Here is a 15,549-nt window from a genome sequence, read left to right on the forward strand (position 1 = left end):
TTGGCGGAGACACCCCATCCATTCATAATCTGTCCTTGCAATGCCCTTGTCTTATCTATTGTCACCAGATACCCGGCCATCTAGTGACAGATAAGAGAAGTGCAGCAATTCCAGAATTAGAACGAAGTCAATTGACCTCCTAACAATTGGCCAAGGCAACTATCGCTTCGCAAATAAATTTAATAGCCACCCTGCCTGAACATCCGGGTGCTACATTACTTTTTCTAAATGCTGTTTTTTTGTTTTTTTTTTTGTTTTGTTTTATTTTTAACATGTGACTAGAAGCTCCTCCTGCTTTTTTTTCCTGCAGACAGGCTGGGAGAGAGCCAGGTCATGTGACAGATGGATATCCAATAGGAAAAAAGGTACTTCGATTTTTTGTTTTAAATTAAAATAATTACAGCGCCGTCACCCCCATAGACAGAAATAAAAGGGAGAATGTACATTATACAGCGTGTGTTTAGTATCACTTTAAGCGCAATGACCTTAAGCCGGCATTATACTGCTCAGAACTATGGGTAGACATGTGCACTGACAAAAAATGTGTTTGTTTTCGTTTCATTCGTTTTTTTTGCTTTTTTCGGAAATTTGAAAATTCGGATTTTTGAATTTCCGAATTTTCAAATTTCCGAATTTCAAATTTCCGAATTTTCAAATTCCGAATTTTCAAATTCCGAATTTCCAAATTTTCAGAATTTGAAAATTCGGAAATTCGAAAATCCGAAAATTTGAAAAAAAAGAAAATCAGTAAAATTCGAAATAATAACTAACTAATAATAACTAACTATTAAATTACAGGTATTGGAATTTCCTTTCAAATTTGGCTGTTAGTGAACGTAACGAATACGAATTTATCCGAAATAACGAATGCCGCATCTAAAGAAATGGAATGGAACAAATTAATAATAAAAAAGGTTTTATTATTATTATTATTATTGTTGTTTATTATTATTAGATCGGTACATTCCATTCCTTTAGATGCGGCATTCATTATTTCAGATAATTCGTGACTTTGGATAAATTTGCACTCATTGCATTCACTAACAGCCAAACTTGAAGGGGAATTCCAATGCCTATAATTTAATAGTTATTATTAGTTAGTTATTTCAGATTTTCGAGTTGTCAAAGTTTTGGATTTTCATTCTTTTGAATTTTCAGATTTACTTCTTATTTTCGGATTTTCAAATTTTCAAATTTCCGAAATTCCGAATTTCCAAATTTTTGAATTTCCTCATTTCGAATTTTCGAAATTTCGAACCTCCGAACTCCCGAATTTCTGAATTTGAATTTTTGAATTCCTGAATTTCCGAAATGTTCAAATTTTCCAATTTCCGAAATTCCGAATTTTCAAAGTTCCGAAATTTTGAATTTCCGGATTTCCGAAATTTCTAATTTTCGTAAATTTGGAAATTTCGGAATTAACTAATTTGTCAAAATTTGTTAAAAAACAAATCTGGAACTAAACGAATTGCACATGTCTAACTATGGGTAAGATACTTATGGCGAGCCCTGAATGTATTGATAATGTGTCCTTCAGCCCGGCACCAAAATATCATATGTGATGAATTATACTGGGGGAGGGGATGATGGGAGATGCGGGGACTGGCAGTGCGGGGGGAGGGCGGCTCACCTCTGGGGACAGACAGCAGACAATGTCACATTGGAGGTAGGTGGCCGATGGACAGACAGCAGACAATGTCACATTGGGGGTAGGTGGCCGATGGACAGACAGCAGACAATCTCACATTGGAGGTAGGTGGCCGATGGACAGACAGCAGACAATGTCACATTGGGGGTAGGTGGCCGATGGACAGACAGCAGACAATGTCACATTGGAGGTAGGTGGCCGATGGACAGACAGCAGACAATGTCACATTGGAGGTAGGTGGCCGATGGACAGACAGCAGACAATGTCACATTGGGGGTAGGTGGCCGATGGACAGACAGCAGACAATGTCACATTGGAGGTAGGTGGCCGATGGACAGACAGCAGACAATGTCACATTGGGGGTAGGTGGCCGATGGACAGACAGCAGACAATGTCACATTGGAGGTAGGTGGCCGATGGACAGACAGCAGACAATGTCACATTGGAGGTAGGTGGCCGATGGACGGACAGCAGACAATGTCACATTGGAGGTAGGTGGCCGATGGACAGACAGCAGACAATGTCACATTGGGGGTAGGTGGCCGATGGACAGACAGCAGACAATGTCACATTGGAGGTAGGTGGCCGATGGACAGACAGCAGACAATGTCACATTGGAGGTAGGTGGCCGATGGACAGACAGCAGACAATGTCACATTGGAGGTAGGTGGCCGATGGACGGACAGCAGACTATGTCACATTGGAGGTAGGTGGCCGATGGACGGTACTCACCGCTGGGCAGAGAGGGCGGAGAGTTCCGCCAGTTGTCCGGCTTCGGCCAGCTCGATGGCGTGCTTCTTCTCCAGCTTCTCGTAGAGGAGGACGATGCTGGACTTGGGCTGGTTCTCTCGCAGCAGAATCCTCCCCAGATATTTATTGTTGAAATATTCGAACCTGGGCGGAGCATAAGACAGAGCGTTAGGGGGGGAGGGGTCACATAGCCGGGAACACCACCTGGGGCACAAACTGTACCCGACATCGCAAGTAATGGAGGGGGATGGTGTCAATGGGTGGGATTCACACCTTTGGGCATGTTTTGTGCTGCACTTTGGCATCCCCTGAAACATTCCCTAATGCATGATTAAACTGACCAGTTAGACTCAATGCACATCTTCAGGTCATCCAAATCCACCCCCTTTTCTATTTTTCTTTCTCTCTTTCCCTCCTGAGGCGCACTAGTCTGCCCCATTCCCAGAATCCCAACAGTGACCGCAGTCCAATCACTTTGCTGGGATGTCGCCAGGCTCCCAATCACCAGATGCCGTTGTTCTGCAAACTGGAATTCCTGAGACTGGGGGAGGAGAAGGGGTGGAGCTAAGAATGGTGCACCAAGCATTGGGTGTGGACCAATTGGGAGGGGCTTAAAAGACAGGTCTGCAGAGTCTACACACCATTCCAGTGATATATACAGTGCACCTGGCTCCCACCCATCTACCATTCCAGTGATATATACAGTGCACCTGGCTCCCACCTACAGGTAACAATATTAGTGTCACTGAATTGAGCTGGATAGGTGCACAGTGTGTACATCATTCCAGTGACACCTACAGGGCACCTGACTGACATCAACCTACCCCCCACCATGTTGGATTTTGGTAACATTTCTGGTGTATCTGGCTGTCACCATTTCTCTGGGTCCCTTGTTGGCTGCTCCAGATAAACAACGTCACACACATTGCCTGTCCATATACTACCATAGCCCACCCCTATACTGCCCTAGCCCAACCCCATACTGTCCTAGCCTGTCTATATACTGCCCTAGCCCACCCCTATACTGCCCTAGCCTGTCTATATACTGCCCTAGCCTGTCTATATACTACCCTAGCATGTCCATATACTGCCCTAGCCCACTCCTATACTGCCCTAGTCCAACCTCATAATGTCCTAGTCTGTCCATATACTACCCTAGCCTGTCCATATACTACACTAGCCTATCCGTATACTACCCTAGCCTGTCCATATACTACACTAGCCTATCCGTATACTACCCTAGCCTGTCTATGTACTAGACATGTGCATTCGTTTTCGTCCGAATGCATTTTCGTCCAAATTTCAGGTATTTTCGTTATTGTTTTAACAAACGATAACGAAATTGCAGAATCCGAAAAACGAAAGATCCAACATAAACAAATGCTTTATTTTCCTTTTCGTTGCTACAACAGTTGGATATAAATAGGAGATTCGACATGATGATGACAATAACAATCTGTGTCCATCAAACCTGTGGTCGAATGTGCCTAACCTTAACTCTATTAGTCCAAGATTATTATACATAGAGAGAAAAGATTTGACATAGAGAGAAAAGATTCGACGTAGGGGAGAAAAGATAAATAAAAATAATGATGATGATGAATGTTATTGGCTGATTGTAACCAAAGAGGAGGAGCAGTAAAATAGCTAGAACTAAGTACACACGTACTTTGGCTTATGTTGTGTGTTGAAAGTTCTAAGAAGATTCGACGGAGCAGGTAAACTATACGGCGTCGTACAGTTTAGCTGCTCCGTCGAATCTTTGAACATTCGGCAGAAACCATAAGCCTTCAATGACAGATTCGACCTTAATTTGGATTTTCGGACGAATGCAATTTTTAACGAAAAACTAAATAAATAAAAACGAATTTCGGTAGTAACTAAATAAATTTATTTTTCGGATGAAAACGAAATTCCGAAACGAAATATTTCAGTGTGCACATGTCTACTATATACTACCCTAGCCTGTCTAAATACCGCCCTAGTCCGTCCCTATACTGCCCTAGCCTTTCCATATACTACCCTAGCCTGTCTATATACTGCCCTAGTCTGTCCATATACTACCCTAGCCTACCCCTATACTGTCCTAGCCCAACCCCATACTGTCCTAGCCTGTCTATATACTGCCCTAACCTGTCTATATACTGCCCTAGCCTGTCTATATACTGCCCTAACCTGTCTATATACTGCCCTAGCCTGTCTATATACTGCCCTAACCTGTCTATATACTGCCCTAGCCTGTCTATATACTGCCCTAGCCTGTCTATAAACTACCCTAGCCTGTCTATATACTGCCCTAACCTGTCCATATACTACCCTAGCCTGTCTATATACTGCCCTAGCCTGTCTATATACTGCCCTAACCTGTCTATATACTGTCCTAGCCTGTCTATATACTGCCCTAACCTGTCTATATACTGCCCTAGCCTGTCTATATACTGCCCTAGCCTGTCTATAAACTACCCTAGCCTGTCTATATACTGCCCTAGCCTGTCTATATACTGCCCTAGCCTGTCTATATACTGCCCTAGCCTGTCCATATACTACCCCAGCCTGTCCATATACTGCCCTAGCCTGTCCCTATACTGCCCTAGCCTGTCCATATACTGCCCTAGCCTGTCCATATACTGCCCTAGCCTGTCTATATACTACCCTAGCCTGTCCCTATACTACCCCAGCCTGTCTATATACTGCCCTAGCCTGTCCCTATACTGCCCTAGCCCACCCCTTAGAATTGAACATAATGGTTTGTCATATAATTTTGCATGTAGACAGGGTGCTGTTGCATGTAAATCAGACCTCCTGATAAATGTAATTTTAGTTTTATTTATCATGATATAAAATAATGGATGTGGGGGCCTTTTGGTGGGCGTGATTTTTTTTTTTTTTTTGGGGGGGCACTTTATTCTTGGACCCGGCAGCACAGTGTCTTAGGTCAGAACTGCAGACACACTGAGCATTTCTTACATGAATACATAAAAAAATTAGTCTTGATGGACTTTTCATGGACAAATGTTAGACATTTATTCTAAAAGTGGATAAATACTTGTCCTTCCAGTAGAACTGTCCCCAGTGCCCACAAACGTCCTCCATCCCGGCCACCACATGGTCCAGAAGCTGAAGTACAAATATAAAGGAGAAGAGGAATCATCAGTCAGAGCAGAGAATTATTTGAGATGATTGCTCTCAGCTAACACCAGCATCAGAGTCTCTTCTTAAATAAAATCTTATTTAGTTTGTTCTCAGGTCTGTACACCCGCTGTGCCCATTATGAGGGGTTCCCACCATCCCTGTGCTGAGTTCCCGGGTCTGTACACCCGCTGTGCCCATTATGAGGGGTTCCCATCATCCCTGTGCTGAGTTCCCGGGTCTGTACACCCGCTGTGCCCATTATGAGGGGTTCCCATCATCCCTGTGCTGAGTTCCCGGGTCTGTACACCCGCTGTGCCCATTATGAGGGGTTCCCACCATCCCTGTGCTGAGTTCCCGGGTCTGTACACCTGCTGTGCCCATTATGAGGGGTTCTCACCATCCCTGTGCTGAGTTCCTGGGTCTGTACACCCGCTGTGCCCATTATGAGGGGTTCCCACCATCCCTGTGCTGAATTCCCGGGTCTGTACACCCGCTGTGCCCATTAGGAGGGGTTCCCACCATCCCTGTGCTGAGTTCCCGGGTCTGTACTCCCGCTGTGCCCATTATGAGGGGTTCCCACCATCCCTGTACTGAGTTCCCGGGTCTGTACACCCGCTGTGCCCATTATGAGGGGTTCCCACCATCCCTGTGCTGAGTTCCCGGGTCTGTACACCCGCTGTGCCCATTATGAGGGGTTCCCACCATCCCTGTGCTGAGTTCCCGGGTCTGTACTCCCGCTGTGCCCATTATGAGGGGTTCCCACCATCCCTGTGCTGAGTTCCCGGGTCTGTACACCCGCTGTGCCCATTATGAGGGGTTCCCACCATCCCTGTGCTGAGTTCCCGGGTCTGTACACCCGCTGTGCCCATTATGAGGGGTTCCCACCATCCCTGTGCTGAGTTCCCGGGTCTGTACACCCGCTGTGCCCATTATGAGGGGTTCCCATCATCCCTGTGCTGAGTTCCCGGGTCTGTACACCCGCTGTGCCCATTAGGAGGGGTTCCCACCATCCCTGTGCTGAGTTCCCGGGTCTGTACACCCGCTGTGCCCATTATGAGGGGTTCCCACCATCCCTGTGCTGAGTTCCCGGGTCTGTACACCCGCTGTGCCCATTATGAGGGGTTCCCACCATCCCTGTGCTGAGTTCCCGGGTCTGTACACCCGCTGTGCCCATTATGAGGGGTTCCCATCATCCCTGTGCTGAGTTCCCGGGTCTGTACACCCGCTGTGCCCATTATGAAAGGTTCCCACCATCCCTGTGCTGAGTTCCCGGGTCTGTACACCCGCTGTGCCCATTATGAGGGGTTCCCACCATCCCTGTGCTGAGTTCCCGGGTCTGTACACCCGCTGTGCCCATTATGAGGGGTTCCCACCATCCCTGTGCTGAGTTCCCGGGTCTGTACACCCGCTGTGCCCATTATGAGGGGTTCCCACCATCCCTGTGCTGAGTTCCCGGGTCTGTACACCCGCTGTGCCCATTATGAGGGGTTCCCACCATCCCTGTGCTGAGTTCCTGGGTCTGTACACCCGCTGTGCCCATTATGAGGGGTTCTCACCATCCCTGTGCTGAGTTCCCGGGTCTGTACTCCCGCTGTGCCCATTATGAGGGGTTCCCACCATCTCTGTGCTGAGTTCCCGGGTCTGTACACCCGCTGTGCCCATTATGAGGGGTTCCCACCATCCCTGTGCTGAGTTCCCGGGTCTGTACACCCGCTGTGCCCATTATGAGGGGTTCCCACCATCCCTGTGCTGAGTTCCCGGGTCTGTACACCCGCTGTGCCCATTATGAGGGGTTCCCATCATCCCTGTGCTGAGTTCCCGGGTCTGTACACCCGCTGTGCCCATTATGAGGGGTTCCCACCATCCCTGTGCTGAGTTCCCGGGTCTGTACACCCGCTGTGCCCATTATGAGGGGTTCCCATCATCCCTGTGCTGAGTTCCCGGGTCTGTACACCCGCTGTGCCCATTATGAAAGGTTCCCACCATCCCTGTGCTGAGTTCCTGGGTCTGTACACCCACTGTGCCCATTATGAGGGGTTCCCACCATCCCTGTGCTGAGTTCCCGGGTCTGTACACCTGCTGTGCCCATTATGAGGGGTTCCCACCATCCCTGTGCTGAGTTCTCGGGTCTGTACACCCGCTGTGCCCATTATGAGGGGTTCTCACCATCCCTGTGCTGAGTTCCCGGGTCTGTACACCTTTCAAATTAGGGGGATAGTTTTTTATCCATAGCTCTGTTCCATCAGGAAGAACAGGACTGAAGTTGGGGGGACACTACATACTATGGGGGTGATCAGAAAAGGATGAGGAGGCGTCACTGCTGCAGAGACATAAGAAGTATCTGGACTCCGGACTCCACCTAAAACTGGAGCACCCCATGCTGGGTGGAGCTCTTCCTATATAGATTTGTGTGGGATCCAGAGGTGGGTTCCTTCCTATATACAGATCGGGATCAGGGTTCCCATGGCCGGTATTTGCGTCATAACCGATTAGTTACTAAACACACCCCGGCGAGGCTCTGGAGTGGTTCCCCGCGGCCGTTGATGACACGATATATATAATGCCCCCTCATCCTGATTGATTATTTTGATCTCCCTCATTGGATTTTCTCATTCTGGGAGGGAGGTGACCAGAGTCCGGGGAAGTTATGGGTCGGCCATTTAATAGCGTAAATTCCATTTCGCTTCGATAAGAATGAAGATTTAATCCGCTCGCCCAGACAGAGAGAAATGATTCCCTGCCGGGTGGATTGCGATACGGAATGAGAAACTCCCTGAAACGTAGTGCTGGCCTCTCTCTGCAGATGAGCAGATATTGGGAGGGGGAAGGGTGGTGATCGGCTACAAAAAAAACATGAAATGGAGGCTTTATTTGGTGATGAATTTTAAAATTAAAAGTTCACACTGGTGGTGGAGGGGCAGTAAAAGCAGGCGGCTGATCCTCATTTTTGCAAATATGGTGGCCAGAGGGGTGAGTTCACATAGCCGCAGATGTCTTCATGAGGTGTTTGACAGGCAGCACCTTCCTTCAAATTGACCCACTGAAATAAATGGACCACGCCACAACCGCGTGCCAGGGGTGTTCAATACGTGAATACAGGTGTGTGGGCGCGTCCACCTTCTCACATCCCAGCTCCGCCCGGCGCTCAGACCTGCAGGCTGCCGAAGCCTCAGATAACACGGATCACAAGAGGAGAGGCCGGCACTTGGAATGTCATCTAACAATAGTTATCCTTTATTGTGAAGACATGTACAGTATCTCACAAAAGTAAGTACACCCCTCAGTCACATTTGTGTAAATCTTTTCTTCTATCTTTTCATGTGACAACACTGAAGAAATGACACTTGTCTACAATGTAAAGTAGTGAGTGTACAGCTTGTATAACAGTGTAAATTTGCTGTCCCCTCAAAATAACTCAACACACAGCCATTAATGTCTAAACCGCTGGCAACAAAAGTCAGTACACCCCTAAGTGAAAATCTCCAAATTTGCCCCAATCAGCCATTTTCCCTCCCCCGGTGTCATGTGACTCGTTAGTGTTACAAGGTCTCAGGTGTGAATGGGGAGCAGGTGTGTTAAATTTGGTGTTATCGCTCTCACTCTCTCATACTGGTCACTGGAAGTACAACATGGCACCTCATGGCAAAGAACTCTCTGAGGATCTGGAAAAAAGAATTGTTGCTCTACATAAAGATGGCCTAGGATATAAGAAGATTGCCAAGACCCTGAGACTGAGCTGCAGCACGGTGGCCAAGACCATACAGCGGTATAACAGGACAGGTTCCACTCAGAACAGGCCTCGCCATGGTCCACCACAGAAGTTGAGGTCACGTGATCAGCGTCATATCCAGAGGTTGTCTTTGGGAAATAGACGTATGAGTGCTGCCAGCATTGCTGCAGAGGTTGTAGGGGTGGGGGGGGTCAGCCTGTCAGTGCTCAGACCATACGCCGCACACTGCATCAAATTGGTCTGCATGGCTGTCAGCCCAGAAGGAAGCCTCTTCTAAAGATGATACACAAGAAAGTCCACAAACAGTTTGCTGAAGACAAGCAACAAGTTTTCTCCCTATTGTAGGGTCACCAGTACGGTATTTGAAATCATATCCCCTCTCAAGCGTCTCTTCTCCAGAGAGAATAAGTTCAGAGCTCACAACCTTTCCTCATAACTAAGATCCTCCAGACCCTTTATTAGCTTGTTGCCCTTCTTTGTACTCGCTCCATTTCCAGTACATCCTTCCTGAGGACTGGTGCCCAGAACTGGACAGCATACTCCAGGTGCGGCCGGACCAGAGTCTTGTAGAGCGGGAGAATTATCGTTTTATCTCTGGAGTTGATCCCCTTTTAATGCCAATATTCTGTTTGCTTTGTTAGCAGTAGCTTGGCATTGCATGCCATTGCTGAGCCTATCATCTACTAGGACCCCCAGGTCCTTTTCCATCCTAGATTCCCCCAGAGGTTCTCCCCCCAGTCTATAGATTGCATTCATATTTTTGCCACCCAAATGCATTATTTTACATTTTTCTACATTGAACCTCATTTGCCATGTAGTCGCCCCTCCCCCATTCATTTGTTCAGATCTTTTTGCAAGATTTCCACATCCTGCGGAGAAGTTATTGCCCTGCTTAGCTTAGTATCATCTGCAAATACAGAGATTGAACTGTTTATCCCATCCTCCAGGTCGTTTATGAACAAATTAAATAGGATTGGTCCCAGCACAGAACCCTGGGGGACCCCACTACCCACCCCTGACCATTCCGAGTACTGCCCATTTATCACCACCCTCTGAACTCGCCCTTGTAGCCAGTTTTCAATCCATGCACTCACCCTATGGTCCATGCCAACGGAACTTATTTTGTACAGTAAACGTTTATGGGGAACTGTGTCAAATGCTTTTGTAAAATCCAGATACACCACGTCTACGGGCCTTCCTTTATCTAGATGGCAACTCAACTCCTCATAGAAGGTTAATAGATTGGTTTGGCAAGAGCGATTCTTCATGAATCCATGCTGATTACTGCTAATGATATCATTCTTATTACTAAAATCTTGTATATAGTCCCTTATCATCCCCTCCAAGAGTTTACATACTATTGATGTTAGGCTAACTGATCTGTAATTCCCAGGGATGTATTTTGGGCCCTTTTTAAATATTGGTGCTACATTGGCTTTTCTCCAATCAGCTGGTACCGCATCTTTTTGATGTGACTGAACTGATGAAATGAATGTGTGAAAGGGGCCTAATGCTTTTTTCCTGGCACACCTCCCATGCAGGGGAAATTGGTGCAATCTCTTTCTGACTGTAAATGTGGGCACTTTTACCTCAACTGTTACCTGAACACCCAGCAATTAAATATTGCTTGGAGATGTCTTTTAGCATCAGATGGTCAACTCTTGGGCTGAAATTGCTGGGCTGGCCAGTACTGGACAGAGTAGCAGTTGTTTGAAATCTACACCACTTGTAGATTACTTTTCCTACAATGGAATGAATCATTTAAAATCATTAGGTGGTGTTTTTAAGTCCCTGGCCGGACTCATAGGTGTCTACAACTATCTTTCTGGGGCCTTAGAGAGTTGCGTTGATCTTGGTATGATGACCCCACACGTCATTAGCAAGGACACCAGACTGTACTGTACATATCTGAGATATGAATGTGTTCTACCTGTATACTCCCCAAGGAGGTTCTAATCATTGGCTCCTAATCTAGAACACCAGATTCTGATTCCATGGATAGGAATTGGTGGCAAATGTCCCTACATTTGCCACCAATTAACCATTTGCTAACTGCCCTAACCATTTGTTTTACTGCAACAGGGCGGCAGCTGTGCATTGGATCACATATACAGTACCTCACATAAGTGAGTACACCCCTCAGTGACATTTGTGTAAATCTTTTCTTCTATCTTTTCATGTGACAACACTGAAGAAATGACACTTGTCTACAATGTAAAGTAGTGAGTGTACAGCTTGTATAACAGTGTAAATTTGCTGTCCCCTCAAAATAACTCAACACACAGCCATTAATGTCTAAACCGCTGGCAACAAAAGTGAGTACACCCCTAAGTGAAAATGTCCAAATTGGGCTCAAAGTGTTAATATTCTGCGTGGCCACCATTATTTTCCAGCACTGCCTTAACCCTCTTGGGCATGGAGGTCACCAGAGCTTCACAGGTTGTCACTGGAGTCCTCTTCCCCTCCTCCATGATGACATCACGGATGTTAGAGACCTTGCGCTCCTCCACCTTCCGTTTGAGGATGTCCCACAGATGATCAATAGGGTTTAGGTCTGGAGACATGCTTCAGTGGGGAGCAGCTCTTTGAGAAAGCTTAAAATTGTCCCATTCAAAATATAAAATCCCTTTAAATAAACTGCTTGAAGGTGTTTTCATTCTGTGTCGGGGGGCCCAGATCTGAACCTGCGACTTCTGCTGTCTCTTCTTGATGAGCTCCCTGGACGGTCCCTTTAATGATCCTACCTTGAACCTTTTTTCTGGTGAGCCTTGTACCCTTTTCTCCTCCCATGAACTTCCTATTTAAGCCATGCCTTTGCACTTCCCATTTTGTAGATGATTGTACTCTCTCTCTCTCCAGCCAATGCCTCGCTCTTGTCACTGTTGCTGCCATCTGTATCTTCGCTACCACTTGTTACCGACCTTTCACTTGTTTCTCTACTACGCTTCTGCTTGATCCCAATCTGCTGTATCTGCTATTGGACCCAGGCTTGCTCACCTCCTGGTTGGGGGGGGGGGGTTCCTGAGGACCATGATCTGGTACTAATATGCAGCAAAACCCGTCCCCAGCATATTAAATTAAAAAATACAAACATTACAGAAACAAGTGTTAGAAATGTCCGCATTCCTTACCCGAATGTTCACCTGTTCACTGACGGTGGAGAGGTGTTCGTTCTTCCTCTTCACATCCAGTAACTCCACCAGAGGTCGGATGGTCATTCCCTACACAAGGCACAGAAAGAGAAGATGTTGGAGATGGAGTCAAGATCTCTGTTACACTATAGACACATTGCTCCATCCCACAGAGTCATTGCTTTTAAACTCCCCATTTCTGCACCAGCTTCATGGAACCCGAGGCACAATGATGAGGGGCCCATAGACTCTTGTGAGTATGCAAAGGTGTCCAGAGGTTTAAAGCCTTTTAGCCATGGAGATAGAGGCCCATATATCTGTGTTCCTCAAAAAATACTTGTCTGCTCAAATATATAATCTCTCTCTCTCTTCTCTCTCTCTATATATATGTAATATATATATATATAGTCAGGTCCATAAATATTGGGACATGGTCAAAATTCTAATTCTTTTTGGCTCTATACACCCTCACAATAGATTTGAAATGAAACAAACACGATGTGCTTTTACTGCAGACTTTCAGCTTTAATTTGAGGATATTTACATCCAAATCAGGTGAACGGTGTAGGAATTACAACAGTTTGTATATGTGCCTCCCACTTTTTAAGGGACCAAAAGTAATGGGACAATTGGCTGCTCAGCTGTTCCATGGCAAGCTGTGTGTTATTCCCTCATTATCCCATTTACAAGGAGCAGATAAAAGGTCCAGAGTTCATTTCAAGTGTGCTATTGGCATTTGGAATCTGTGGCTGTCAGCTCTCAATATGAGATCCAAAGAGTTGTCACTATCAGTGAAGCAAGCCATCATTAGGCTGAAAAAACAAAACAAACCCATCAGAGAGATAGCAAAAACATTAGGTGTGGCCAAATCAACTGTTTGGAACATCCTTAAAAAGAAAGAACGCACCGGTGAGCTCAGCAACACCAAAAGACCCGGAAGACCACGGAAAAGAACTGTGGTGGATGACCGAAGAATTCTTTCCCTGGTGAAGAAAACACCCTTCACAACAGTTGTCCAGATCAAGAACACTCTCCAGGAGGTAGGTGTATGTGTGTCAAAGTCAACAATCAAGAGAAGACTTCACCAGAGTGAATACAGAGGGTTCACCACAAGATGTAAACCATTGGTGAGCCTCAAAAACAGGAAGGCCAGATTAGAGTTTGCCAAACAACATCTAAAAAAGCCTTCACAGTTCTGGAACAACATCCTATGGACAGATGAGACCAAGATCAACTTGTACCAGAGTGATGGGAAGAGAAGAGTATGGAGAAGGAAAGGAACTGCTCATGATTCAAAGCCTACCACCTCATCAGTGAAGCATGGTGGTGGTAGTGTCATGGCGTGGGCATGTATGGCTGCCAATGGAACTGGTTCTCTTGTATTTATTGATGATGTGACTGATGATAAAAGCAGCAGGATGAATTCTGAAGTGTTTCGGGCAATATTATCTGCTCATATTCAGCAAAATGCTTCAGAACTCATTGGACGGAGCTTCACAGTGCAGATGGACAATGACCTGAAGCATACTGCGAAAGCAACCAAAGAGTTTTTTAAGGGAAAGAAGTGGAATGTTATGCAATGGCCAAGTCAATCACCTGACCTGAATCCGATTGAGCATGCATTTCACTTGCTGAAGACAAAACTGAAGGGAAAATGCCCCAAGAACAAGCAGGAACTGAAGACAGTTGCAGTAGAGGCCTGGCAGAGCATCACCAGGGATGAAACCCAACGTCTGGTGAGGTCTATGTGATTTGCAACCAAGTATTAAAAAGTATTGTTTGTTTCATTTCAAATCCATTGTGGTGGTGTATAGAGCCAAAAAGATTAGAATTGTGTCGATGTCCCAATATTTATGGACCTGACTGTGTATTTATATATATATATATTTATATTCTCTCTGGACTGAACTTATTCTCTCTGGAGAAGAGACGCTTGAGAGGGGATATGATTTCAATTTACAAATACCGTACTGGTGACCCCACAATAGGGGTAGAACTTTTTTACGGAAGGGAATTTAACAAGACTCGTGGCCACTCATTACAATTAGAAGAAAAGAGGTTTAACCTTAAACTATGTAGACAGTTCTTTACTATAAGAGCAGTTAGGATGTGGAATTCCCTTCCACAGGCGGTGGTCTCAGCGGGGGGCATCGATAGTTTCAAGAAACTATTAGATAATCACCTGAATGACCGCAACATACAGGGATATACAATGTAATACTGACATATAATCACACACATAGGGTGGACTTGATGGACTTGTGTCTTTTTTCAACCTCACCTACTACATACAGTATCTCACAAAAGTGAGTACACTCCTTACATTTGTGTAAATCTTTTCTTCTATCTTTTCATGTGACAACACTGAAGAAATGACACTTGTCTACAATGTAAAGTAGTGAGTGTACAGCTTGTATAACAGTGTAAATTTGCTGTCCCCTCAAAATAACTCAACACACAGCCATTAATGTCTAAACCGCTGGCAACAAAAGTCAGTACACCCCTAAGTGAAAATCTCCAAATTGGGCCCAATTAGCCCCCGTGTCATGTGACTCTTTAGTGTTACAATCTCTCAGGTGTGAATGGGGAGCAGGTGTGTTAAATTTGGTGTTATCGCTCTCACTCTCTCATACTGGTCACTGGAAGTCCAACATGGCACCTCATGGCAAAGAACTCTCTGAGGATCTGAAAAAAAGAATTGTTGCTCTACATAAAGATGGCCTAGGTTATAATAAGATTGCCAAGACCCTGAAGTTGAGCAGCAGGTGATGGACTGGCCAAGCATGTCTCCAGACCTAAACCCTATTGAGCATCTGTGGGGCATCCTCAAACGGAAGGTGGAGGAGCACAAGGTCTCTAACATCCACCAGCTCCGTGATGTCATCATGGAGGAGGGGAAGAGGACTCCAGTGACAACCTGTGAAGCTCTGGTGAACTCCATGCCCGAGAAGGTTAAGGAGTGCTGGAAAATAATGGTGGCCATTTAGCTAGCACTGAAATGCAGGCCTGACACTAGCTCAGCCAGGCCCAAAGCAATTTCCCTTTACAGGCAGGGACGGCGGCCCCTATGGTGTAGCAAAAGAATGAAGGTAGTCCCAAAGCTAGCTGTCCCATGTGGCTACTGATCCCAGCACCACCTCTTCAGGCCCTGCCAGCCC

General features: G+C 46.0%; 1 protein-coding gene across 1 annotated transcript in view; it reads right to left on the reverse strand.

Moving 5' to 3' along the window:
* Nucleotides 1-15,549, reverse strand: part of LOC141107394 (sodium/hydrogen exchanger 2-like) — a 92,920-nt gene that overhangs the window by 21,310 nt on the left and 56,061 nt on the right. The window contains exons 6-8 of the mRNA XM_073598097.1: nucleotides 12,392-12,481; nucleotides 5,445-5,515; nucleotides 2,381-2,542 (exon numbers count right to left, since the gene is read on the reverse strand). Coding sequence (XP_073454198.1) covers nucleotides 2,381-2,542; nucleotides 5,445-5,515; nucleotides 12,392-12,481 — 323 coding nt within the window. The remainder of the gene's footprint in view (nucleotides 1-2,380; nucleotides 2,543-5,444; nucleotides 5,516-12,391; nucleotides 12,482-15,549) is intronic.

This window comes from Aquarana catesbeiana, linkage group LG09, assembly GCF_042186555.1.
Source record: "Aquarana catesbeiana isolate 2022-GZ linkage group LG09, ASM4218655v1, whole genome shotgun sequence".
NCBI lineage: Eukaryota > Metazoa > Chordata > Amphibia > Anura > Ranidae > Aquarana > Aquarana catesbeiana.